This window comes from Podarcis vaucheri (genome assembly GCF_965113315.1).
Source record: "Podarcis vaucheri genome assembly, chromosome: 10".
Lineage (NCBI taxonomy): Eukaryota > Metazoa > Chordata > Lepidosauria > Squamata > Lacertidae > Podarcis > Podarcis vaucheri.
In genome coordinates, this window is record NC_138748.1 from 11,177,905 (window position 1) to 11,205,689 (window position 27,785).

Below are 27,785 nucleotides of genomic sequence, written 5' to 3' on the forward strand. Positions count from 1 at the left end.
ATACACTTTTTTGTAAACCGCTTTGAGGTTTTTAAACAATCAAGTGGTGTGCGTGCGCGCACACACAGACACAGAACCTTTTAGGAGACATTCCCCCACAAACTGTTTTACTGGAGTTCTTTAACCTGGATATACCTTTGGAGTCATACATAGAGAGAGCATCTGCTCTGCCTCTGAGCTATGGCTCCTCCTCCATTTATAAAGTTACTAATGTCATTCAGCCTCCTTTTCTTCAAAGGGGTTTGAGGAAGAATAACAGAAAGGACCATACATAATTGCTGCCTCCCAATGGCAAGGGGGATTTTTGAAGATCATAATAATATAATCAATATGATCAAAAGCTGTAATTCATTAGCTGTTAAAATATGACAAAGCATGAATTAAAAACATTTTTTAAAGTGTAAGGCATGCAAGAAAGAACACAAAGAAAATTTCTTTGTTGGTGTTCTTAAATTATTAATTGTCTTGCTTTCCCAAATGATCAAATTACTGTACTCTACAGCTTTAACAAAGTGGTGTATCAAAAGCAGCTATCAGGTTTTTATCTCTGAAGGAGAGTAATAATCTCCAATAGTCAAGAGTGCAGCACAGGTTGACTGAAAGAATAGGCAAGGGAAATGCATTCCGTATTCTCTCCCAATGTGGACCTGCTCTCTGACATACAGGGGTTTTTATAAATGCTCAGTGCCCAATATCACACACCATGACATGGATATTACCCTGTTTCTGTGACTTAACGTCCATAGTTCGTAGACTAATGTTGAGTACATGTCCATTTTAAATGTCCTGCTTCTTGGTACTAAGATAAAAAAAACCTCAAGAGAAACGGGTTGTAACGCTGTCTAGTTGGACAACACAGCCAGGGATACCAAATACACACAACTATGCACCAGTGATGTAATTATAGAGCAGGGGTGGTGGGACCTTTTTCAGATGGAGGGCTGCCTTCTCTTCTGGGTAGTCTGCTGAGGGTCACATGCCAGTGGTGGGCAGGGCCAGATAACAAAGTGGGTGAAGCAACCTACATTTGTGAGGCAGACTAGTTTCTACACACTTCTCTGTGTCCTCCATCCTGATTAGCGTCATGGACTGGTTGGATGCAGAGGAATGGTGGGAGGAACCAGCTGGAGGAACCAAGGGAAGAAGGCTCAGAGCCAGGAGATTGGTGGTGGGACGACAATAAGAGGTCAAAGGGAGAAGACTGGGAAGAGGAAAGAGGTAACAGGGCTTCGTGAGCAGGAAGAGGCTGTGGCAGAGAGCAGCCCAGAATCAGAGGCAGAAGCAGAGATGGGGGGTGCAAGAGGCAGAGATTAGTCTGGCTGGTAAAGAGGCACAGGTGTCTCCCCCGCCTGTTGCAACAAGCTCCCCTCCCTCCTGGTCTCTCAGAACCAGGAGAGACATGAAGAGGCTAGAGAAGAAGTTAGCTTCATGCAGGTCCAGTCTCAGACTGATTGAGGAAAACCCAGGAGAGGAGAGGACTGGGGAGACGGGGACCTTAAGTCTCAGCAACTGCTTCATGGGGACAAGACCTGCCAGAGATTATTAAGCCTGTGCTCATTAGGCATGACACTCCTGTGCAGATCCTGCATTTGCTAATAAAGAGTTAACTCCAACTTGCTAGGTATAATTTACTGCTGCTCACTTCTGTCAACTAGCAAGAGATGTGAGAATTCAAAGACACATCCCAGTCAGATAAAAACACTCTAGGAGGATGTAGGGAAGGACCACCAAGGGGTGTGACTTGTGGATAATTCCAAGGGCCACATGTGGAAACCCAGTAGGCCACATTTCATGCCTCAGTCTGATGTGCCCCATCCCTTTTATAGACCAGGGCCACAATACAACATAGGCTTTGGGGGCACTTAAACTCATTGAAATAAATGTGCTTAGGCATGTTCTTTACAGGATTATGGCATTCATCCTACTTCATATCAGATTTATTTGCAGTGGTACCTCGGTTTAAGAACAGTCCTGTTTACGAACGATTCAGTTTACGAACTCCGCAAAACTGGAAGTAGTGTCCTGGTTTGCGAACTTTACTTCGGTCTAAGAATGGAATCCGAACAGTGGAAGGCCTCATTAGGGAAAGTGTGCCTTGGTTTAAGAACGGTTTTGGTTTAAGAACGGACTTCAGAAACAGATTAAGTTTGTAAACCAAGGTACCAATATATTTAGTTTTGTCACTCAGGAAGCTAAAATAAAAAATTCCTTCCAGTAGCACCTTAAAGACCAACTAAGTTAGTTCTTGGTATGAGCTTTCGTGTGCATGCCGTGATTCTTCTCTAGTGTCTGTGCTTCTCCCCAAGAAAGATGCTGCACTAACAGTTCCTCACTGTAATGCAAGGAACAGCATGTGGTCCAAACATACAACACATCTTAGAAACAAAAACATAAAAAACCTACCAGGTTTTATGCTTCTGTTAAGAACTGCCATCATATATTAACTTGACTGAGATTAGTTTCAGCTATATTCTACTATATTTCTATAATTCAGGGAATATTACTATGTTTCCTATTGGTTAGTTGTTCCAGTTTGGACAAGCTTTCTAAAATGCCAAGGGAAGCAACATTCCACACATGTTGTTATGAACAAGAATCCTAGCAAAACATGATCTTAGAATGCCTACGTAAGTCACACCATCTTGTGAGGAAGCTTGTTTACAGATGTTTACAGAACTGTTTGTTCTGGCTATACATGTAATAATTAGACATCAGGCATAACTAGAGAGCTGTCACTTGATTTCCCCCTGTAGGCCTTGAATTTCATATTTTGACAGTCAGTGGTGGGGTCCGACAAGACAGACAGAAACAGGAAGAACAAGGGAATAATTCACACCACTTCAGTGGCAGTTGACACTATCTGCAACGAAAGAATTACCACAGCAAATAAAGGCACTGCAGCTAAACCATTACTGATAACAAAGCGTTTGGATAGTTTTATCTTACCTTGGCACAAGGGTTCCATAGCTAGTCTACCAACTATGCACAAACTCTCAGAGATAACTCCCTGCATTGTTAATCAGCCTTGCTCCAGAAGGCCCTAACTACCAGATGCGAGACATATGTCTAATGAAATTGTACTTGACCTTGTATGACTGCACTATGTAGAATAAAATTCCAGCGAAACAAATACCCCAAACAAAAACAACACACATAGGTTCTAAATTGCACATGTTTACATCGCAGCAGTAGTTTCTAAAAGTACTACTAGATTTAAACAAAAAAGCAAGCAAAAAAAAACCCTCCCAAGCCTATGTTAGCGGCACATGTGTAAATTGCACTTAAATTTGAGAAACATACACATCAGCTCTCCAAAATATAAAGTCTGACAAACTGAAAAAAATGTGAAATTTGTGAAGTCGGATTAATTCTGAAAAACAGAAAGACCACCAAAAAAATTGAAATTCAGCAGACTAGAGAGTTGTAACGCAGTAGTAGAATGCATGCCACACACACCTTGGATTGAGGCCTTATACTGTAGAACTACATTCGGATGCTAGCAAACTATTTATCTGACAGTCTGATCATCTCATATATTGGTTCTTATTTACTTACTTACTTAATAAAAGTATTCATGTACCACCATCTCATAAAACATTAGGATAGTGTAAAGCAGTATATTTTTTTATTTTTTAAAAAAAACCTCAACTCTGATAAATTACAAAACAGGAACTATGTGACTTGCAAAATAAAATCCCAGGTGATGAAGTTGGATAAAGAAAAAAGTTCACTGATACCTAAATAAAATATTCTGACTAGCATAGTTCATATATTCAGAGAGCAATATGGGAATCACTCCAAAAGCTATCCCATACATGTGTTATATTGGAACTGGCCCTTATACACCGTATGACATCAAGCTCCCTCATAACCATCTGTTTTAACTATTAAGTAATTTGAAGCACAATCATGTTCACATATTTTCAGAGTACCAATGACACCACAGTTTACATTACCTTAAACATGTCTATGAAAAGATGAGCTGACTAAAATAAGTACAAAAACATTACTTATTTTAGGGCTCTATGCCTGAGCCTGGCTTCTAATTCCTGGATCCAGTACAGATTCAATGGGTGGAAGAGCCAGGCTACAATGAGCCACTAAATATGGGTCCCAAGGTAACAAAATGAGTGGCTTTGTGCCAGAGAGCAAATGACTGGCCCTCCCTCCCTCAGCTGTTAGCTAGAAAGGCAAAGGAAGAGAGCAGAAAGTTGCAGTGCTGTGAGCTAGAAGTAAAGCAGTAAGCTGGAGACAGAGTCAGAGCAATGTTTGAGACCAATGGTTTCTATTTGGCTCAAAGGCTGCGGCTATGGGAGAAAGATCACCCTTTTGAGGTGGTGTTGATGCCATTATAGGCTCAGGTTGATTATATGTGCAAATAAACCATTTATCATAATGACACCACAATCTCTGCTGCGTCTCATTTCCAAAAGGATGCAGAAACCATTGGTGAGTGCCTGAAATCTTACACAGCTCGGAGATTGGCGTGGCATGCAATATTATTATTAAAATAAAGCAAGCTGCCTTGTTTAAAATATGCATGTGTTATTATATATATTATATAAACAACTGTCTCTTAAGAATCAGCTGCAATTCATAAAAGAAAGTTGAAAACAACTGAACAAACACCAAGGACCTTCTAGTCAGGTGTAAGAGAGGATTTAAGTTAGCAAACAAATTATCTGCCAGATGGTAAGGTCATTTCATGCTATTCAAATTATACTTGTTCAATAGCTTAAGAGAGAGCAATTTCTGTGATATGCTCCACTTATACCAGACAGTTTCCAAAAGCTTAGGATAAGCTTACGTTCACCTTTTGAATGCGGATGTGCCATATATTTAAGCCCCTATTTCAAACTGCTTGTGTGCCTACACATTAGTCATTTCCCCCCAAGGATGGTTCCACCTAGTCACTATCGACAAAAACCTGTAGCATCCCTACGAAATGTATCAGGCAGGCATCACTTGGGGAACTGCTGGCAAAGCCGTCTATGCCAAGAAACAAGCTGTGGCAAGCCGGCAAATTACCAACAGGCCAACCAGTAATGAGGATTAGCAGTACTTAAATAAAAAAAAGTCCCTCATTTCTTGTTTTCTCAGCACTTCACTAGACATAAAATGCCCAACAAAGCCAACAGTGACTTAATAAAGCTGTGAGACTTTTAAAAAAAAGGCCATTTTACTGATATAAAGCCTCCTGTAGCATATTAAATTAGGCAGAAAACTAATTCTGACAAGAGACAGACAAGCTTCTGGATGACCATCCTGGAACATGGTGCTGAGTTCCTACTGTGAGGAATGCCCAAGTAGAGTAATTGACAGCAATTCTTGCTGAGTAATGAGGATATTGCAAGATACAGTATATGTATTTTGATGCAACACATTCTCAAAGTAATTTATGTCAGCTTGCAATGAAACATTGTGCAGACATACTTAAAAAAGCTAGTAGATTAAATTAGGATAAAAGGCAGGCGTCCTGGTGCAGCAACACAACAGACTGCTATAGGAAAGAATATGAGCAAATTCAAGTATAACAAACAAATCCAAGCAAAATTAACTACCCTAGCAAAATATAACAGTGGTTTTCAAATGTTTTTTTTTCTGGGCCACGCTGTCAGAATAAAATATTTAGAGGTAAACTCTGATTTGTTATTGATAAGAAATAAATTGGAAAGCAAAAAGAAACAACTTCTAGCAGTGCTTGATTTACAACATAGAACAAAAATACTTTATAATATTATTATGGGACATCCAGAAAGTATAAAACAATGCAGCTACATAAGACTATGAATCATTCCCAAAATATCCATATTCTGCTGATAAAAATATTATACTATACTTCACTACACTACACCAAAACAGTTAATGCTTCTTTGATGGTCCTTGAATATTCCCACCACACTTGCCATCTTCTCCTGCCATACTCCTGCACACCACACTCTTTAAGAACCACTGTTCTAGAACTTTTAAGGTATGCCAAGGGTTAAGCCTTAGCTCTGTGTGTGCAAAACTCATGCTCTACCACTAAATTATAGGCTCTTAGTTCAAGCAATAAGTTTCTGCCCTTTAACTCTTATTTCTCCAGGTCTCTTTTTTACTTGGTTTTGCTCCCATCTACCAATACTTATATAGATAGTAGCCATTAAACCTTTTATTTACGGTGGCAAAATTTCCTATCATCATAACACCTACATAGTAGATCTTGGGTGTTGTTGATGGGGTCCCCCCCCCCCCCGTTTGTACTGCCGAAATGTTTTGGGCTCTATTGCCACTCAGATGGTTTTGAGACAAATCATGCTTCCCCAAAGAGCGCTGAAAAGAGTTTGGCTCTACATCACTTGCTTTGTACATGATAAGGATTACATGTTCATGATTACATATGTCGGCAGCAATAGATCTATCCGGTCTTTCACTTTTCCTGTGATTGCTGTTTAGTGCTTGTCTCTCATAGGTGACAAAGTACATCACCATAGCACTACAACTTTAAATGTTGGGAGAATCAACACCCTTCATTTTCCTAGAGTCTGCAAGTGGATTGTTAGCTCCTCCTTTTTTCCAGTGCTACCAAGCAAAGTTTTTGCCACAAAATTACCGCATCCACTTCACTGCTTCTTAGGTGAAATAAAATGCAATATTTTTTTTTTTAAAAAAAGAGACGATAGTCCTGCAAGTGCCTTCTTTCTGAAGCACCTCTGAAAGCTGAAAAAATAAAACACAACATTCTAACCTTAACACAGTGGATTTCTGTTAGGGCTGTCACTCGATTAAAGAAATATTAATTGGTAAGTTAGATAAAAGATGTACAGAGCAATTCTAACTGGGGCCAGGAATGATAAGAACAGTGAAGTCAGCACAGCAGCTGAATACTGTCAGTTCTACTGGCCAGTGTGCGGGATGCTTTTATTTTATTTTTCTACCTATCAACAACTGTAGACCTATCAGTTCAACAGTGAAACAGACTCCCACGTGAGGTTCTGGGTGCTCTTTCTTTGGAGGTTTTTAAAACAGTGGATGGATGGCCATGATTTAGCTGAGTTTCCTGAATTGTGTAGGGAGTTGGACTGGATGACCCCCAGAGTCCCTTCCAACTTTACAATTCTATTATTCTATACTCCAGGTTCAAATTCCTTTCCTTTTCATGCATTCAATTTGCAGTTGCCAGAGTAAAAAGGAGGAAGATCTAATCACATCTTTTAAAAATTGCTCTCAGACTTACTAATTTTGCTTTCACCAAATTAACCTCATACAGTTTAATGCAGTGTTGGCCAAACTTGTCCCTCCAGCTGTTTTGGGACTACAACACCCATCATCCCTAGCTTACAGGACCAGGGTTCAGGGATGATGGGAGTTGTAGTCCCCAAACATCGGGAGAGCCAAGTTTGGCCATCCCTGGTTTAATGTAACCGTGGCTATGGGAGACCGATAATGTTGCACAACCTTGTGAAGTTGACCAATAATGTTGCACAACCTTGTGAAAGCCATTCTTGAGTGGCAGGGACCCTGTGTAATGATGTTCAATGTAGTTCAATAGATTTCAACCAATGGGGAGAAATCAAAGGGCCCATCTCTTGCATCAACAGAGGTGGCTTCCACTTGCACTATTGCTCTGTTGGATTCAAACCAGCAGCCTGCACCTAAGCCATAACATTCACTTTTGCTTCAAATTACTGCTATATTTTAAGTCTCTTTCTCAGTTTTTCCTTAAACAAAAATTTGAACACCTGTAGAAGTCTATCATGTCATAGAATTAAATTCAGTGGGGTTCCCCCCCCCTCTTATATTTATTACACAGCAGATGATAGATCAGCATCTCCTGCATGGGGGACATCACTATCTAGGCAAAAGTGTAAAATACATCATGCATTCAGAAGGGTAGGATAATCCAATAATTGTATGACCTGCAGTGATATCATGGCAAGGATGTTCCACACTTATGGAATTTATTTCCCTAGCGGCAAGGAGGAGGCTACTAGAACCATTTATGTTTTAATCCCTCCTTTGTTGACACCTGAAGCCAACCCTTTCTTTCCCAAGCAACAAGGTAACAGTGAGCTATAAAAACAAGTCCTTGCAAAATTAGGCTGATATGTCAATCATAGAAGAACTGGTTGCTCTGCATAATTCTATCAAAACAAGCCTTCACCACCTCCATGGAACTGCAGCCCAAAAATTTAATAACTGAAACAGGAGCAAGGTCACTTACATAAAGCCAGAGTCTGTTGCAGTTGAACAGGAGCTGGTGCTTAACAAGACGTATCAATGGTCTGTCAAACCCCCTACTGCCAACCATGGATTCTGTGCTGATAGTAGCCCTCCAGGGTTTCAGGCAGATGAGACTTTCCACCAGGCTGCCTGAGATCATTTAACTGAGAATTTCATAGTTTGATTCTGGGTGTGTAACCACCACACAAATTCTGCCTCCTTCTGCTTATAGTTGGTACGGAGAATAGTAAATGGCTGAAAACACACTACAGGCGCATGTGTCTCATAGGCAAGGTAAAATATTATGTGTCAATCTTGCTTACTGTCAGGAAGGAAAAGACAAAACAGCAAAAGGACCCTTTCAGGGAAGTGGAGGAATACAAGAAAAAGTGGGTGGAATAGTAGGAACAAGAAGTTCAAGTAAATTGAAAGAACTGGGAGGAAAAGAGGAACTCAGCAATAAATCTGAACATTTGATATTTCTACTTTTGGGGAATTGAATTGAGACTCACTGTTCTCTGGATGAGGGCCAGAGCATTTTCATAACGAATCTGTACCCGTAAATCAGATTCAGGCACTGGGTGGGATCTAAAGTTAGCTGCAAACAGTTCCCATTGAAATCAATAGGGCATAAGTTAGCCATGCCTAATCATGAGTATTTATTTCCATGGGTGCTCAGTGCAACGTAGTCTGGATACCCCCCCATTGTTCATGCTAACTTTCTTGCATTTCTCACTCAGTAGCATTAGAGTTCCAGTCACTTTCACCACAACAAAACAATATTTAGGGAGATATTTGTTAAAGCAAGCAAGCAAACAAACAAACAAACCTATTTCAAACTAGGGAAGTGATTAATTTGTCACATCAGTATTTGGATGAGATGCATTTCAACTGGAGCATAGAGAAATTGTGTAACTAATTTAACTGGAGGTGCCAGAACAGTGAGGGGTGGCTCTGTCTAACATATGATATACCTCTATGAAGGGAAATAAAACACCTAACTGGGTTTTATTTGAAAACACAAACAGCACTGAAATAACGCTCCCTCCCCCCCCCCTATTTACCGGTAAGCCCCATTGGGTACATTACTCCTATTTACTGGTAAGCCCCATTGGGTACAAGCAGGTCTTTTTAGTACAGAGCCTAGGGTATTTTTTTTTGTGCTGTACCCAAATAATGAAAGCAAAAGTACTTTCAGAAGAGGAGTTCAGTGCGAAAGAAAAAATAAAATACCTAACCCATTATGATCTTTGCTGGTTTCTACATCACATTCATACAGTGAGCCACCAGACACCACCTTTCTGTCAGAATAGTGTTTTTGCAGAGGATTTGTACTGGAATACCCATATAACTAGCTACATTAGTTCCCAGTTCACATATAAATATTCATTATTATATTATACAATTTGAACTTCTCAGAATCTAGAATAAATCAGCCTTGCAGCAACCAGTAGGTAGATTTAAAATAAAATAAATATAATAATTCAAAAGATAATACATGGTGACTACATGGCAACTATCAACATTTTAATTTATCACCTCAGATACCGTTTTCAAAAAACAACTGTTTCTCACAGAATTCTACTAGAATTGCAGTTTGTAGCTGCTTGGATTCTCTCTTCTGTTTAAGATGTTCACTTAAAATCAAGGAAAGAATAAACAGGCAAAATATTTCAAGAAAGTAATAGTCCAATTGTGTGCCAAACTTTTGGATGTGTTTTGGCTTCAGAAGTATTATGTACCTTCAGTAACTTCCTCATAAATTAACTACATTTTTAATTAATGTAGTAATATGTGTTTCATGTAGCTCTCTGTGATGAAATATTTTAAATTTTTCTCTGCCTTTTAGCACGGGGCAAGCTTCAGCTTGACAAAGCTTCAGATCAAGTATCCAATAAGTTGATTAAGGTTATTCAGTTTCAATATGATTTAATGTACCTGATGGTTTTATGAAAAGCAAGAATTATGCCAACTCACTTATTGGGCTCAAATGTTGCCGATATGCTGATATTTAACATTTCCTGTCAGTTTTCATTTTACTTTTAAAGTTTATGTTGAAGGTGTAACAAATATCCAATGGTCCAAGAACTGATGTTTCAGTATCTAAATGCTTACAACACCTTAGCGATTCATGAACTAAAACACTGCAGTGGTATGACAGGCTGCAATCCTATGCAGCTTTCAGAATACAATGGAATTTACTTGAGAATAAACATTTCTAGAAATGTGCTCTAAGAATATGTTTGTAGACAGATACATGAGTAGAGGATCAGGCAGTGTTAGAAATGTGCCAGGTGCATATTGCAATTGGTACAGGTCCAATTGTGACCACAATCTCTGGATGCCAGGCTAGTGACTGGGCAAAGCAAAATGTCCCTTAGAGAAGGGTCTGAAATATCTTCCTTGAAGCTTGAATTTGCTTTATTCTGGATTATTTTATTTGATGATTTAATGTGTTGTAAACAACTATGAGATTTGTTATTTAAAATATAAAGTGGTATAGAAACGATGATAATGATAATAAATCCAATTGAAAAGAAATGGTGCCTAGACATTCCACTGTGGCAACCACAACCTAGGTTTAAGGTGCCATTTGGAGATTAGCTTTTATATGTGAGTTTCTAACACTGGGATCAGGGTGACAGGATCCCATTTTTGTAAACATGAAGGACAGCTGATGAGGCAAATACACCTTTGTGTGTTCCACTCTACATATGTGCACTGTGATACCTGATTTGGACAAAGATCCTTTGTATATTTAGAAAAAAGGCGTGCGTGTGTGTGTGTGTGTGTGTGTGCACGCGCGTAATGGTCACACCTAATCAAAGACTTCATGCTCCACCCCACCCCCCAATATGGGAATGTTTTCCATGTAAAAATTAACCTGTCTGACATAGCCCTTGTTTTGGGCCTGCATGAAGATGTTTAGGTCAATGGGCCAAACCTATGGATACAAGCAGATAAAGCCAAATACATTGAGATCAATAGATTTGTGTACAGTGGTACCTCGGGTTAAGTACTTAATTCGTTCCGGAGGTCTGTTCTTAACCTGAAACTGTTATTAACCTGAAGCACCACTTTAACTAATGGGGCCTCCTGCTGCCGCCATAGCATGATTTCTGTTCTCATCCTGAAGCAAAGTTCTTAACCCGAGGTACTATTTCTGGGTTAGCGGAGTCTGTAACCTGAAGCGTATGTAACCTGAAGTGTATGTAACCCGAGGTACCACTGTACAATAGTTAAGTGATAATGTTGGAACCTTAGCATGTTTAGCTTTCTTTGGATAGCAATGGGAATCAAGATGATATGCTTCCTGTCCACCCACTGAAATCTTCAGAATTATTATAGTGTGAACACTAATAAACAGCTCCTTCCTGTCTTATTACCCCAAGCAGAGGCATCTGAGGTTTGTTTTATGACCTACTCTTCATCTTCTGACGTTAGATAAGAAGCTACTTTTCTCTATCAGTTGATTCAGCTTGTTGATGGCTCTGTGCTTGTCACCCAAATACAAGCCACTGCAAGCCCAGAGAATCGAGTGTATTATCTCTGGAAATCTTTAACTAGCGGGGAAGTAACAATTACATGCTAACCACAATTAGTCACTTCTAAAGTTGGACATGAAACCTAAGTCAGTTGTCAAGTGGAATATAGCATGGTTGTTAGCACCACTTTCACTAGTCCAGCAAATATGAGGAGCACACTGAATTTGGGTGTGACTTGTGCCACTGATCTCAGTATGGCCATTCAATCCACAAGCGCTACATTCTAATTAGGTGTTGATAGAATCAGACTAATTTGAGTAACATTCCAGGACAAAGCAGCCAGAGAGAAACACCTCCCAAAACGTTATTTGCCGAAGCCATTTCTCCCAAAAGTGAAAAGACTATCTGGAGTGAAAAGCATTACTAACAAGATCCTGTTCACAATGGGTCTCAAAAGGTCAACAAGAGTTGCAGCTGCCCAGGAGACCTGCAATAAAGACAGTGTGGAGAGGGACTGCAAAAGGCTAGGCACTGCATTATTGATGCACAGTATGGGCTTCGATTTATAAAGAGTTAAGTCCACAGTTTAAAATGAAAGCCGAACTTAAGGGCCAAGTTTTTGTCCAGGAGCTTTTTTAAAGGGTTATTCAAAATACCAATGTAGGGAATGAGCCTTCAAATAAAAATTTGCAACTTGTAAGCATATCATCAAAATCACTGAATCATTTAAAAGCATAGCACTTTAACACAATAAATGCTTGCTAGCATATAGAACACACACAAACACACACACACACACACACACACAGGCATATTATACTTGGCTATTTAAACAGCACACAAACTGCCTTGCTGAATCACACCAAAGACAATTTTCCCCCTAACACAAACCGGCCAGATGTCCCCAGGAAACTCATAAACACAGCGCAAAGGAGATAATCATCTCCTGACATTTGTCCCCTGCACCTGGTAACCACATCTGTCATTTCTAAGAACGCTTCTACCATTTCTTACCAACTCCTAACCTTGGATCAGAGTGCAGACTTTACTGAAACTACATTCAAAGCCAATTTCGTGTAACCATTGCAATTCAAACCTATAACTTCAAACCGATCTGCTGGTAACAAGCCTCGGAAGCAAATACAACTGATGGAGCAGGTCTTGCCCATGAAATCATAAGCAAAAATACATTTATTAAGACACAATCCAGCATGGATTAAGCACTTTTAAATCCTATTTATTTCAACAGAAGTATGTTACCTGCACATGGAAAAAAGAGATATCAAAATGTGCTTAAACTTGGCACAAGTATGGTTAACTTTTTAAGCACCATTGCACTTTATTTTCCTGTAACAGGCGATCAAGACTACTCTTCCAAAAAAAATGTCCTTCAAGATCCAATATTGCCTCAGAATATTTCTAGAGGCCTATTTAATTCTGAATGTGAACAATCTTCTTCTTTTCTCTGCTTCAGATCTAGTGGTGCATTGTTCCCACAGCAGCACCAGTCTAATCCTCACTAATATAGCAAATGCATTTAGATTCACTTTGGCTAAGCAGAATCTACTGTGTTAATCATCAAACAGGATGCTATGGAATTTGGCCTTGAAGTATTATCCTCTTACTAAGATGTGTTTGGAAAGAATGGCAACAGATGTACAAAAGGAATTGATTCTGGCGAGTCTTCTGTTTTGCTTTCGTATTTTGACAACTAATAATAAGTATGACCATTCGTATTTACAAATTTGGCTACTAAAATGCTAAGAATGCAAAAGAAATTCATACATTTTTCATATCTTTGTGTAATACCCCACTGTGATTTTACAATGTAAGAGACATTTTTTATGCAATATTAAGACACATTAATCTTAAAACACATTAATCTTCATATATATATATATAATATCCAAACATAGGCAGACATCTCTTGTCAGTGAAGCTTCCTCTTACTACTCTTACTACTAATTTAACTGTTCTTTTGACTACAGCCTTGAACATATATCAAAAACTGTAACTAGATTTAAATTAATTACCAGTATTATGCTCAACATTCAAATAGCTTAATCCTACCCAGCAGCAAGAATGCAGACACATTTAAGTTTTCTTCCTAAACAGAAATGTTTCTGTGGATCAAAATAAGATTGGTTAAATTCCACTACAAAGTAATGTCGGCAAAGCACACAGCTTTTCAAGTTTCCATGGCTGCTCTCCAAAAATTTACCCTCCCCCCTCAAAAGAAGTCTCAGGGTATCAAAGAGGCACAAAGTCCACACTTGCCTATGCCAACATATTTGGCCACTAAACAACTTTCAGCCACCATTTGTAGCTACTATCTGTAGTCAACCAAAATTAAAAACAAACAACGTGCTTCCTTACCTGAAACCGACACTTTCATTATGGCTTCCAAGGGTCTGTTGTTGTCCAAGTCACGGCTAAGCTTAAGTTCTCCAGTAGCAGAGTCCAAAAGCAGCAGATTTAACTCATTGCCCTGGACAAAGGTGTAATCAAGTTGGTCCGATATATCAGGATCATGAGCAGGGATCTTGCCAATCACTCCAGAAGGGAAGCTATTAGATTTATTGGTGACATAGTTGTTGAAAAGGATCTGGAAGTCTTGCAGCACAGGAGGGTTGTCATTCTGATCTTGAAGGCGTATGTGTACGGTGGCTCGGCTCACAAGTGGGGCTGAGGTAGCTTGCACCACAATTACATACTCTGTCTGGCTCTCATAATCTAGATCCATCAGGGCTGTGAGATCACCATTAAGAAGGTCAAGCTGGAAGACCTCAGGGATGTTCCCTTCCACGATCTGATACATGATTTGTGCATTAGTTCCCTCATCGGGGTCTACAGCACTGATCCGGGCTACAATGGAACCCACGGGGCTATTCTCCTCCACAAAAATGTCAAATTCATCTTGCTGAAATACAGGTGGATTATCGTTGATATCCAGCACAGTAACCTGAATATCCACAGAGGCTTTGAGGGGTGGGCTGCCCCTATCCACAGCAAAAGCCCTCAGGCTGTAGACAGCCACATTTTCGCGGTCTAGCTTGCGCAGCGTCCGTATCACCCCTGATGTGGCCTCAATGTAAAAATCACCATCACCATCATCACCACCCTGGAAGGTATAAAGGATGCGGCCATTAGGGCCAGAGTCACGGTCAGTGGCGGACACCTGCAAGACACTGGTGGAGAGGGGCACATCTTCGAAGACAGAACCCTGGTAGCGGTCACGAAGGAAACGGGGGGTATTGTCATTGGAATCCAAAATGAGGATCTCCACATAGGTGGTGTCAGATTTCTGAGGGATCCCATTGTCCTGAGCTGTGATGGCCAGTGTGTAAGAGGCTTGGTCCTCATAGTCTAGCTCCATCAAAGTTGTGATTGTGCCCGTGTCAGGGTCGATGCGAAATTGAGGGATGTTATCCTCCAGGATGTAAGTGATCCTAGCATTCTCCCCAGTATCCTCATCAGTGGCACTGATAGTTACAATGGGTGTGCCAATGGGCTTGTCTTCACTGACACTCACAGTATAGTGGGAACTTTGGAAAACTGGTCGGTGCGTGTTGGCATCTGTGACATTGATGAAGACTTGGACAGTGTCAAATAGAGTTCCATCGGAAGCAGTGACAGTCAGCACATACTGCCTCTCTTGCTTGTAATCCAGCGGCAAGGCCAGAGTGATCAGCCCACCTGCACTCTGACTAGTGATAGCAAAGCGGTTCCTTGTGTTGCCACTAGTGATCTGGTAGGTCACCACACTGTTTACATCCTTGTCCACCGCTGTCAATGCCAAGACACTGCTGCCTACTGTTGCGTCCTCATTAAGCCTGAGCTGGTAAACTTTTTCAGTGAAAGTAGGGCTGTTATCATTGACATCGAGGACGGTGATGGACACACTGGCTGAGGAAGTCATGACAGGGACGCCATTGTCCCTGGCCTCCACCCCAAATTGGTAGTTCTCGACAGTCTCCCGGTCTAGCTCAGCTGACACTGTAATCCACCCGGTGCTATTGTTGATCTGGAATGGGAAGCCCATGTCCCCACCTGGAGACACCGGTGCAGAAGGGTGAGGCAGCTCAATGAGTTTGTATTCCAAGCGGGCATTATCCCCAGAGTCAGCATCTACTGCCTGGATGTGTAACACTGAGTAACCCAGAGGGACGTTCTCTAGCACAGTGGCTTGAAAAGGGGTGCTTACAAAAATGGGGGCATTATCATTGATGTCCAGAACTTGAATGGACACCATCCCACTAGAATTTATCTGTGGAGGCCGGCCGGCATCCTGGGCCTTGATCCTCAGTGTGTATTCTCGGATAGTCTCGTAGTCCAGGGGGTTGATTAAGTCAATGGAACCGGAAAAAGAATGGATGTAAAACTGTCCCTTGAGGTTCCCGCTCACGATGCTGTAGTGCACCTGGGCGTTGTTGCCGCGGTCTCGGTCTGTAGCTTGCACCTGCAGCACTTGGCTATTTACCGGGGCGTCCTCTGGGATTTGCACCAAGTAGCGTTTCTCGCTAAACTGCGGCGAGTTGTCATTCTCATCCTCGACTGTGATATGCACCGTGACTGTGGCGCTTCGAGGACCGGGTTCTTTACCTTGGTCGTTGGCTTCGACCACAAGATGATATTCAGAGACCTCCTCTCGGTCCACAGGGGCACAGGTCCTCACGACACCAGAGTGAGGGTCAATCTCAAAGACTCCCTCCCCGGCACCCGGTTCCAGGATACGATAGAGCAGATTAGCGTTGTCCGGGGCATCCTCGTCCGTCGCGCGAATCGTCAGCACCTCGTAACCCACCTCCAGGTTCTCCCGAATGTTCTCCCGGTACTCCGGCTGCTCGAACACCGGGCCGTGATCGTTGGTGTCACTCACTGTCACTGTCAGGAAGGTGACAGCCGAGCGGTGCCGCGGCACGCCGTGATCCACCGCAATCACTTGAAGGACGTGGGTGTCCTTCGTCTCGCGGTCCAGGCTGCGGGTGGTGACCACCACGCCAGTGTCGGCGTCAATGGCGAAGTAGTCATCGGAGCGCTTGTCGAAGAATGCCTCCATGGAGTACGTCAGGCGGCCCGCCTCCCCCTCATCCGGGTCGTGGGCTTCCAAGGTGATGACGGCCGTGCCAGCCGGCTGGTTCTCCGCAATGGACACTTGGTAGTTGGGCAGCTTGAACTGCGGAGGGTAGTTGGCGCTCCTCAGCGTCCGTTGTGGCGGACCCCGGGGCCAAGAACCCCGGCCACCCTCCCTGCCCATTTGCCATTCCTGAGAGGCCGCCCGCCTCTTCCTACCCAACCTGTGCTGCCCTTCTGGCCCACCGGCCGCCCACTCCCTTCCCTCAAAATGGCGCCCACGAAACTCGACCAGGACCTCCCCGGGGCCCCTGGTCACGTGACAAAGAAGCTTGAGGCCTTTTCCCTCAGGGCTCCTGAGGGGAGGCCCGTCGAGGCACCGGCAGCGCGGGAAACTCGTCAAGGCCCGCAGCGCCTCCAGCAGCGGCGTCTCCTCTTCCTCCGTCCCCTCCTGAGGCTCCGGGGCGGCGGGGCAGCGAGGCCGGCCGCGCAGCCTCCGCCTCAGCGCGGGGCCCGCCTCAGGGAGGGACAGGTGCGCGGGGGCTCCCGCCCGTCGGCGACTGAGGCAGCCGGGCCCGTGCAGGTAGGCCGCCAGTCGCAGCGTGAGGGAAACGCCGCCTGCGCGGGAAACCAAGCGCAGGCGCAGAGGCAGCGGGTTGGGCGCCCCGCCGTCGCACCGCGCGGGCACCGCGGTCCTCCTCAGCAGCCCGCCGGGCGTCACCTCCACGGCTTCCCTCAGCGCGCGCGGCGTGCGAGCCTCGTCCAGCGCATAGAGCCACCCGGGCCCCACGGACACGTCCAGCAGCGGGGCCCCGGCGGCGGCGGCTTCGTCGACGTGCAGCTCCCAAGCGGCGGCGGCCGCCGCGGGGCCCAGCAGCGCGAGCCACGGCAGCCAGGCGGCCACGGGCGAGCGGCGCGGCATCTCCAGGGCGGCCGCGGGGCGACAAAATCCATCCACCCGGCCGCGCTGCTGCTCATCCGGCGGCCGCGGCGGCGTCCATGAGCGCCGGCTTATGTGCCCCCTCAGGAGGGCAAACTTTCCTTTTTATATAAAGTTCAAAATGGCTCCCCGTATCCCGCCACCGGAGGCGAACCTGCCCCTCTCGCCTCAGCCCGGGCGGCGGCGTTGCCGGCGGCGGCTCCTTTCAGCAGCTGCCCCGAAGCATCGCTCCCTCAGGCGCCAGGGACTCGGGGACAGGATTCCCCCGCCAGTGCCCTGGCGGATCCCAGTCCGTCGATCTCCTCCACTTCTCGCCCCTTTTCACCGAGCCAGCGCAGACTTTCAATCCCCGGCGACGGGAAAAAAAGCCTTTCGCAACCGTCCGGGGTTAAGTTTGGCTCCGGCACGTGCGCTGGGGAAAAGTTCGCCGCCGGGCTCTGGATCTCCGCTTCTCCGCTGATTCCTCCCCACCGGAGATCTCTATGGAGATCGGCCGCTGCAAAAGCCGCCCCCGAGGAAGCAGGCAGGCGTCGGTGCCCGAGGAGGAGTTTCCTGCCTTTGCGCGATCTCCTCGCCCCTTTTCACCGAGCCATCTCCCTTCCCCCGCGGCAGATCCCCGGCGACGGATCCGTCCGGGGTAAGTTTGGCTTCCCGGCACGTGCGCTCGGGAAAAAGTTCTCCGCCTCTCCTGTCGCTGCTGATTCCTCCCCACCGGAGCTCTCTAGGGAGATGGGCCGCTGCAAAAGCCGCCCCCGAGCAGGAGGAGGAGGCAGGCGATCGGACGGGCAGGCAGCCGTCGGTGCCCGAGGAGGCGTTTCCTGCCTTTGCTCTCAACGGAGCAGAGGCAACCTGCGCCGAGGGAGAGGCGGGGAATCTGGGACGCAGGAGCTGCCGGCGAGAGGGAGGGAGAGGCGGTCCCGGGGCGGCTCGGGCCCCTTCTGCCTCGCCTGGTCGGCAGCGGCCCCTGTCGTCCGCAGGGCAGGAGTTTGCCGGGAAGGCACATGGGCGGCGTATAGATAATAAACATTAATTTCCGATGCCCAGAAAGCACCTTGAGGATCAGGAGCGGTGCCGGATTTACATATAAGCTAAACAAGCTATAGCTTAGGGCCCCACACTCTTGGGGGCGCAAAAGAAAATTAAAGGAAAAAAACCCTCGATGTACATTTCCAAAATATAAGATAAAAAACAAATAAAATCAAACCTGCATACAGCAAGTGTTTTATGTTGTGTAGGCTCCTATTGGTTATGTGCAAATGGCTTTAGATACCTATTAGGTCCATAAATTACCATACAGCATATATTCAACCAGTGGCGTAGCGTGGGGGGTGCAGGGGGGGCCGGCCGCACCGGGCGCAACATCTGGGGGTTAGAGTTAGGGGGCGCAAATCCACGGGTTAGGGGGCGCAAATCCACGGGTTAGGGGGTGCAAATTACTTGCCTTGCCCCGGGTGCTGACAACCCACGCTACGCCACTGTATTCAACCCAAAAAAATAGTGACAATTTGTTGTTGACAAAGGACAGCTGGGCATATAAAGGGCCCCATTACCTTCAGTAGTTAGGGCATCATCAAATCTCAGTCCAGCCCTGATCAGGAGTCCAACCCCACTGTGGTGCAAGAATATGCAGCTGTCCCAAGGGGGGGGGGATTGAACCAGAGCAGCGCAAGGAAACACCGTTTACCTTCCCACCGGAGCGGTACTTATTTATCTACTTGCACTTTGATGTGCTTTCGAACTGCTAGGTGGGCAGGAGCAGGGACTAAGCAACAGGAGCTCACCCCGTTGCGGGAATTCGAACCGCCGACCTTCTGATCGGCAAGCCCTAGGCTCTGTGGTTTAGACATTTCACTAATTCAGGTTTATACATTTCACTAATTTTGAATCAAAGCTTGACTTCCTTCCCCCTCTTTCTGCTTCTCCTTAAATTTATTTTCAATATCTTCTGCATATCTAGATTAACTTAATTTGCTCATTTATTCATCTACTTTAAATATATATATATAACTGCAGATTATTACAATAATCTTGCCAATGCTCTTATCTGTTTACAATTTATCTGTCAATATTCAATAAACCGTTTCCATTCGTTTATAAAAAGTTTTTGATCTTGATATCTTATTCTTCCTGTTTTAAAAAACAAACAAACATTTATTTATTTGGTTTTTTTAATTGAAATTTTATAGTCACAAACATACAACATAAAGACAAGATTCCAAAGACTCTCTAGGACTGCCCTCCTCCCCTTTGTGGGTCCTATTATTAATCATTTCCTCCTGCATCTTTTATAATAATCCAAATATTTTACATCTCAATTATATCCAAAATTCACCATTAAACTACAAGTGTTAATGCTGCTAACGATTCCTTATTAATATTTTGGTCTTCCTGATTTATTATTCTTCCAGTCAGTAAGTTTCGCCATTTCTGTATATTCCATAGGTTTTTGTATCCATTCTTCCTTTGCTGGGACTTCTGCTTCTTTCCATTTTGGGGTGAATAACATTCTTGTTGCTGTAGTAGCATACATGAATAAGTTTCTATATGGTTTAGCTAGTTCTATCCCTACAATTCCCAAAAGAAAAGCTGGGGTGTTTTTTTACAAACATTATTTTAAACATCCTTTTCAATTCATTATATATCATTTCTCAGTAAACTTTAACCTTACAACAAGAATACCACATATGATAAAAAGAACATTCTTTCTCTTTACATTTCCAACACTTTTTTGATTTGGATTTATACATTTTGCCAGTTTACTGCAACCTTGGCAGAGGGCCTTCTCGGTAGTGGCACCCACCCTGTGGAACCCCTTCCCATCAGATGCCAAGGAGATAAACAACTGTCTGACTTTTAGAAGATATCTGAAGGCAACCCTGCATTGGGAAATTTTTTAATGTCTAATGTTTTGCAATTTTTTTATGTTCTGTAAGCAGCCCAGACTGGCTGGTGAAAGCCAGCTAGATGGGCGTGGTATAAATAATAAAATTATTATTATTATCAGCGCCATGCTCAAAATAATAATGATTTATTATTTGTACGCTGACTGGGTTGCCCCAGCCAACATACAGAAAAACATTAAAAAGCTTCCCTCTCCTTCAGGTATACAGGGCTGAGGCCGCCTTAGGCTATCAAGCAGTGTAAAAAACAACAACCAAACAGGGAAATGCCACTTCCTGATAACTCTTTGATGTAAAGCCTGATCTGGTAAACTCATTATAGAATCATAGAATTGTAGGAAGGGATCCTGAGGATCATTTAATCCAAACCTCTGCATACAGGAATCCTGCCCACAGCCATCCCTGTGTGGGCTCGAACCACCAACCTTCCCATTAAGAGGAGTTATAATAGCCATCTTCAAATATCTTACGGGCTGTCCCATGGAGGATCAAGCAAATTTGTTTTCTCCTGCTATGCAGGGTAGGACTCAAGTTACAAGAAAGGAGATTCTGACTAAACATCAGGAAGAACTTTCTAACGGAGCTGTTCAACAGTGGAACGGACTCTCCTTCCTTGGAGATTTTTAAGCAGAGGTTGAGATTCCTGCATCGCAGGGCATTCGACTAGATGACCCCCGGGGTTCCTTGCAATTCTATGATTTTCCATATGTCCAAAATCAGATCTCTATGGCATCATGCTCTAACAGCACAATGCACCATATTCAGTTGTTCTGTTTGAGATGCAGAACTTCTACCCTCATACACAACTTGGAGGTATTTTAAATATATCCTAATTCCAACTGCTTCTGAATTTCCTTCTTTGAGCCGCACCTTTCCCCCGCTGCTACAGTGGCCTCTAGTGGCAAATGAGAGAGTTTCTTTTGCGCAGCCTTCCAACTGAATTCATTTTAAAGCCGTTCTGCGTGTTATTATTAGACAAAGCTGTGTTACAGGATGTTTGGCCGTCGTGATACTCAAAAAAACTGCTTGAACATTTTTTTGGACTGCTTATGGTGCAAAATAAGCATAGTTATGTGAAATTAAATTTCATTTAGATCACTAGAAGCAAAATTCAGTTGAGATAAGTTTTGTTAAAATCAGTCAAATACAGTCATTCACAAGGCTGCAGTATACTTACTTGGAAGTAAGTTCCGCTGAACTCAGTAGGGTTTGTGTCTGAGTAAACCTGCTTTCTATTTTTATAAATTTTTTATTGGTTTTACAGTTTAATTTTATATTCACACATAAAATAGAATCAAAAAGTGTAGAATTCTCCAAAATCTTGGACTTTCTCCCCTCTGTGGAGTCTGCTAATAACCATTTTCCACTGCATAGCATATCGTCCTGTATTTATCCCTAAAATACTTTATATCCATGGTTCTTTTCAGAAAAAAAATTCAATTCCCACTGATTTCAACAGAATGTGCACATGCTCTTCTTAATGGATTGCACTTAGGTTTCTATGGGTTGCATCTGCCGTGGCGAAATCAGTGGAAGTCATGGGAAAATTACAATGTGTTTAATAAGGTAGCTGTTCAAAAATATCTGTCCTTGATGAAATTGCTCCCGTGATGAATTCTCCTGCTGCAGTCACTATCAATATTTACAATCTATTGGTTAGGAAGGAACGTTGGGGTTTGTGTGTTGGAGTTAGGTGCAATGAAGGTGCAATCAAAATTTGGAATGGAAAAATAGATCTCTACTGTTTTGTCTATGAAAGAACATAGGAAGCATGCATTGAAACAGATAGACTTCTGCTTCATCAAGCTCAGCGTTGTTCTCAATGACTGGCATGAGCTCTTCTGGGTTTCAGACGGGGCATTTTCCAGAACTATCTAGAGATGCTGGGAAACGTGGGACCTTCTGTACACAAAATGCATATTCCAACACTGAGCTACAGCTACTGTGCTCTTCCTCCTTTTATCCTTGCAAGGACCTTGTGAGGCAGGGCTTCTACTTTGGCGATCACTCATAGCCACGTAAGATTGTCATTCCATAAACACAGTTTTAGCAGTGAGTCCGTAAGTGACTGTGGAGGCCAATTCTGGATCTGCACATCCTTCCACAGTGGGGACACAGGTTTCCAGGTGGGAGTTCATCATGGTGAGGGTTTGCCAAGCGTGCCTTCCTCTTAGAACGTTTCTCCCTTTCATCAAGCGTCTTTAAAGCCCATGACACCTTTGGTAAGCACTGGAGTGCTCACAGGCCAGTGTTTCCCAGTTGTCGGTGTTTATACTACATTTTTAACGATTTGCCTTCAGAGAGTCTTTAAACCTCTTTTGTTGATTACCAGCATTACCTCGGCTTACATACGCTTCAGTTTACATACACTTCAGGTTACAGACTCAGCTAACCCAGAAATGTACCTCGAGTTAAGAACTTTGCTTCAGGATGAGAACAGAAATCGTGCTCCGGCAGCGTGGCAGCAGCAGGAGGCCCCGTTAGCTAAAGTGGTGCTTCAGGTTAAGAGCAGTTTCAGGTTAAGAATGGACCTCCGGAACGAATTAAGTACTTAACCCGAGGTACCACTGTAGTTGCTTTGGAAGACAATAATCAGGCATCCGAACAACACAACCAGTCCAACAAAGTTGATTTTGAAGAATCATTGCTTGAACACTGGTGATCTTTGCTTCTTCCAGTACACTGGCATTAGTTCGCCTGTCTTCCCAAGTGATGTGTAAAAATTTTCAGAGACACCGTTGATGGAATCTTTCGAGGGGCTGGAGATGGCATTTATAAGTAGCCTATGTTTCACAAGCATACAGTAAGGTTGGTAGTACAATAGCTTTGTAAACAAGCATTTTGGTTTCCCTGCAAATGTCCTGTTAAGGCAGGTAAGGTGATAGGCTTTAACTGGCCCAAGATCACCCAGTTAACCTCTTGGCTGAGCAGGGCTTGCAAGAGAAGGACTTTAGCAAGATGCAAGGAGCCTACTTGCTCTCCTGTTTGTTTCTAAGAAGGAATAGCTCCACGCTTCATCTGTATGAAGAACCAAGCACTAATCTTATCGCTGTTTTTGGGAATGGCTCTGCAAAATTCCTCCCACTGACTTGTATTGTTTGAAAGCCAGGAAGAGTTTTCTCAACGGCTGACAGCCCTTATGCCAAGATTTTTTGTGCGAGACATCTTGGCAGCGCACCAGCCAGCCTTGTACCTGAAAAGAAACAAGTTGCGACTCTCCTGCTGTAAATTTTGTTCACCCAATAGCACGGCTGCTGTTTTTAAAAACTGCACAGGCGAAGGCTGTCATTGGCTGTAATTAACTTATTTATGTCTTTAAACCTGATGACATTCTTCTAAGCTGAATGTACCCTCAGGAGGCCCTCTCCACCCTGCGTTAGCAATACCTGTGAATTTTCCACACTCTAAACATGAAGGTCAACACCCCGCCTCCCCATATATCAGTGGGGGAATACACAAGTTAAAACTTGCATTGAAACAAAAGCATTAATTAAACAGAGACAATAAGCAACTCTGAAGCGCGGTCTCAGTCTCTGCTACTGGGGAGGCATGATTTATTCATTCTCTGAGTAGATTTGAGTAAGGAATATATCTAAACATCATGCTAATGACATTTAAAACTTAAAAGAGAATGCTTAGCAGGGCTCAATTTAGCTGCAAGCAGTCTGGCTTATATCTATGCTCAGACTATCGCCTCACAATTCATGTTTGTTTAATTGTCTGGATCTCTTGAAAGGCTGATTCCAATTAATCCAGCCATGTTCTCTTCCCAGAATTGCCTCTCATCTAGATAGACACTTCACAAAGGCTGCCCTGGAGTTCTTTTGCAGGAAAAATAAGCCCCTGAATCAGATTTTGTAGCCAGCACCTTGGCGCTTTAATGTATGAACAAATGTTGTAAAGAAACTTACAAGATACATTGTGCAACTGTCAGATTTATGCATTCAAGTAGGTATACCTTGCCATTTTTGTTCAGTCCCTCATTGGCAGCACAAAGTGGTCTTATTTTGTTTCGGTGCACAAAATCTTGTTCATTTCCTTTTCCTTTGTGCTATCAATGTCTGCAGCAATTATTTATTTACATTTGCATCTCACCCTCCAACAAGTGCAGAGTGGGCTCCACATTTCCCCCCCCCCCATTTTATCGTCAAAAAACCCATGAGCTGAGCTGAGAAATGGAGACTGATCAGCCTAAGACCACGCAGGAAGAAGCCCCTCACTCACAACCCACAACTCTGTTATCACACTGTCTTTCTCAGGGCAACTCCAGCCTGCTGGTATTTTTGAACGGGATCCAGCTACATACCGGCAATTTCAGATTGCACAAGTTGATTTTGAGGTCATGTGCAATAAACCTGCTTTCTCAGAAGATCTGACCTTTTGTGATAGAGAAGTGCTCCAGAAAGTGTGGGATAATGTTTTTGTGTAATATCACAAGCAAATCGGAACAAATGCTCAATAAATATCCAATGTGATCTAGCCTCCCTGCAAACAAATCAGGATGAATGCTCAATAAATTGGTCATTTGGAAGTGACCTTAGTCAACGAATGACCGTTAGGTGGGATGGAGCTATGACCAATAAAACTTGCTTTAGATGATGTTTTGGGTGGCTTTGCTCATGCCAGGGATCTTCCTGATTGATGTCTTTATTTGGGGAAAGAAAATATCATGTTTTTCCCCCTGTGGTCTGATTCGCAAGCGATCCTGGGGATTTATTGCTTTCCCTTTTCACACATACATACTTATTTGTATGCCACCTTCACACAGTTCAAACCATGATCAAGGTGGCTTACAACATGATAAAAATATATATCAAAGGTTAGTTATAAACAATAAATGAAACATTAAAAAAGACAAAACACAAACTGAACAATTTCCACATAAATCACAACAAAATCTAAAAAAAAGCAGCAAAAAACCCAACAGCAACAATCACCTTCCCCAGTCCAACAACCCCCGCCAAAAAGTCTGTTCAGCAGCCTCCACTTTTGTAGCTGGAGTCAGTCAGGAGCTCCACATTCCCAGGCCAGGTGGAAAAGGCCTGCAAGGCAAACCCAGGTTAGGGCACCAAAGGCTTATTTTGTGGGGTGGCATGAAACATGGGATGTTCAGCGTCATATGATGCAAGGGGCCTTTTCCATGTGTTTCGCACCACTTTGGAGTGAATCCGAGGACATTGGGTTTTTGGGTTAGGGCACTGAAGGCTCATTTTCTGGGGCGTCGTGAAACGTTAGGTTTTGAGTGCCAAACGTTGCAGGGGGCACTTTTCCAACGCTCGCACTGCTATGGATTGAATCGGATGATGTTGGCTTTTTGGCGAAACCATGACCCTGCGTGTTAGGGGGCCTCTGGCTCATTTTATGGCTTATCATGAAACATGGGGTTTGCACCGTCAAATGCTGCAGGGGTCATTTGCCAGTGTTTGGCACCGTTTTCAAGTTAATCAGATGATGCCAGGTTTTTGGCAAAACGGTGACCCTGCGTGTTAGGGGGCCTCTGGCTCATTTTCTGTGGCGTCGTGAAACATGGGGGTTTTACTGCCAGACATTTCAGAGCGTCTTTTGCAAGTGTTTGGCGCTGCTTTGGAGTGAATCCGACGACATTGAGTTTTTGGCGAAACCGTGACCCCACAGGTTAGGGCGCCGAAGGCTCATTTCGTGGGCAGCAGATTTAGCTCATTCACACAATCCTTGGGATCATATAACTTTTTTTGTTGCTTGGGGTACTGTATGTGGCATTCACATTAGCCATTACTCAGAGTAGATTCACTTAAGTTGTTGTTGTTTTGTCGTTTAGTCGTGTCCGACTCTTCGTGACCCCATGGACCAGAGCATGCCAGGCACTCCTGTCTTCCACTGCCTCCCGCAGTTTGGTCAAACTCATGCTGGGCTGGTAGCTTCGAGAACACTGTCCAACCACCTCGTCCTCTGTTGTCCCCTTCTCCTTGTGCCCCCCATCTTTCCCAACAACAGGGTCTTTTCCAGGGAGTCTTCTCTTCTCATGAGGTGGCCAAAGTATTGGAGCCTCAGCTTCAGGATCTGTCCTTCCAGTGAGCTTAAGTAAACAGGTCTTTATTTAATCATGACAAACTTAAGTCCATTGATTTCAGCAAGTCTTTGCTGAGCATGACTTGGTTTGGGGGCTGGGTGATTCTATACACACGTACCTCAGAGTCATCCCCACTGAATTCATCCCCACTGTTCGTTTGCAATCCTATACCTATTTACCTGGGCCTGGGCATAAATCCTATTTGTCTCCATGGGATTGACTCCTGAGCAGACATTCATACAATTACAGTGTTACTGTGTCCAGCTTCACTAAGTTATTTATTTAAATCATTTATAGCCTGCCCATTACAGCACCAAAAATGTACTCTAGTTGGACATAACAGTCTCATAAACTTTTAAACACCATATAAGGGAGGAAGGAGCATCTTGAAGATAAATGTGGGCAGGTCATTATAACATTGTGCAAAAATGCATGTGAGTTAATGCACATTTGTTTTAGCGCTTGGATGGGGTAAGCGATCTCTTCCACGGGAACAGCTTCAGCACAAATAAATAATTAGGAGACTCAAAAGAGCACAGCTGGACCGATTTCAGAGATGCTTTATTAATAGAAAGAGCCTTATGCATTTGGGGGGGGGGGCTGCATCTGTGCAGCAAAGTTGATTGAGAAACCAAAGAGGAACATTTGAAAAGCACCATTGAGTAGCACCCTGGAGAAAACAGCATTGGGGGACCATTTAAAGGATGGAAACTCGGCCACCATGTGCATTCCAGCCCCTCCAATACCCACCCTGGGTGCTGAGTGCCAACAGGAATGAAGCAAAAGCAGGGTCACTGAGGTCACTTCCAGGCAACTTGTTTATTGAGCCTTTGTCCTAATTTGCTTGCAGGGATATTAGATGACACTAGCTATTCAACGAACATTTGTTGCGATCGGTTTGACTTTGCACGGGTTTCTTTGCGCTCCCCCCAAGTTCATTTTTCCCTTGCTTCCCTTATTACAAAACGTCCAATGTTTTGGGAAAGGGGGTGGGAAGGGGTTTTGCTGCACAAGACCTCCAAATCAGCTTAAATTACGCAAGCTGAATTTAACAGTGTGTGATTGAATCCCCCCACCCCACCCCCCGACAGTTACCCAGCAGTCTGGGAGAAACAAGAGGGAGGTACTGGCATGCT

General features: G+C 43.7%; 1 protein-coding gene across 3 annotated transcripts in view; it reads right to left on the reverse strand.

Annotated features, from left to right (window-relative positions):
• CELSR1 (cadherin EGF LAG seven-pass G-type receptor 1) overlaps positions 1-17,779 on the reverse strand; it is a 166,480-nt gene extending 148,701 nt beyond the window's left edge. For all 3 annotated transcript variants that reach the window (XM_082239386.1, XM_082239385.1, XM_082239384.1), the window contains exon 1: positions 14,064-17,779. In XM_082239386.1, the coding sequence (XP_082095512.1) occupies positions 14,064-17,682 (3,619 nt within the window). In that variant the 5' untranslated portion in view covers positions 17,683-17,779. The remainder of the gene's footprint in view (positions 1-14,063) is intronic.
• Between the last annotated feature and the right edge of the window lie 10,006 nt (positions 17,780-27,785).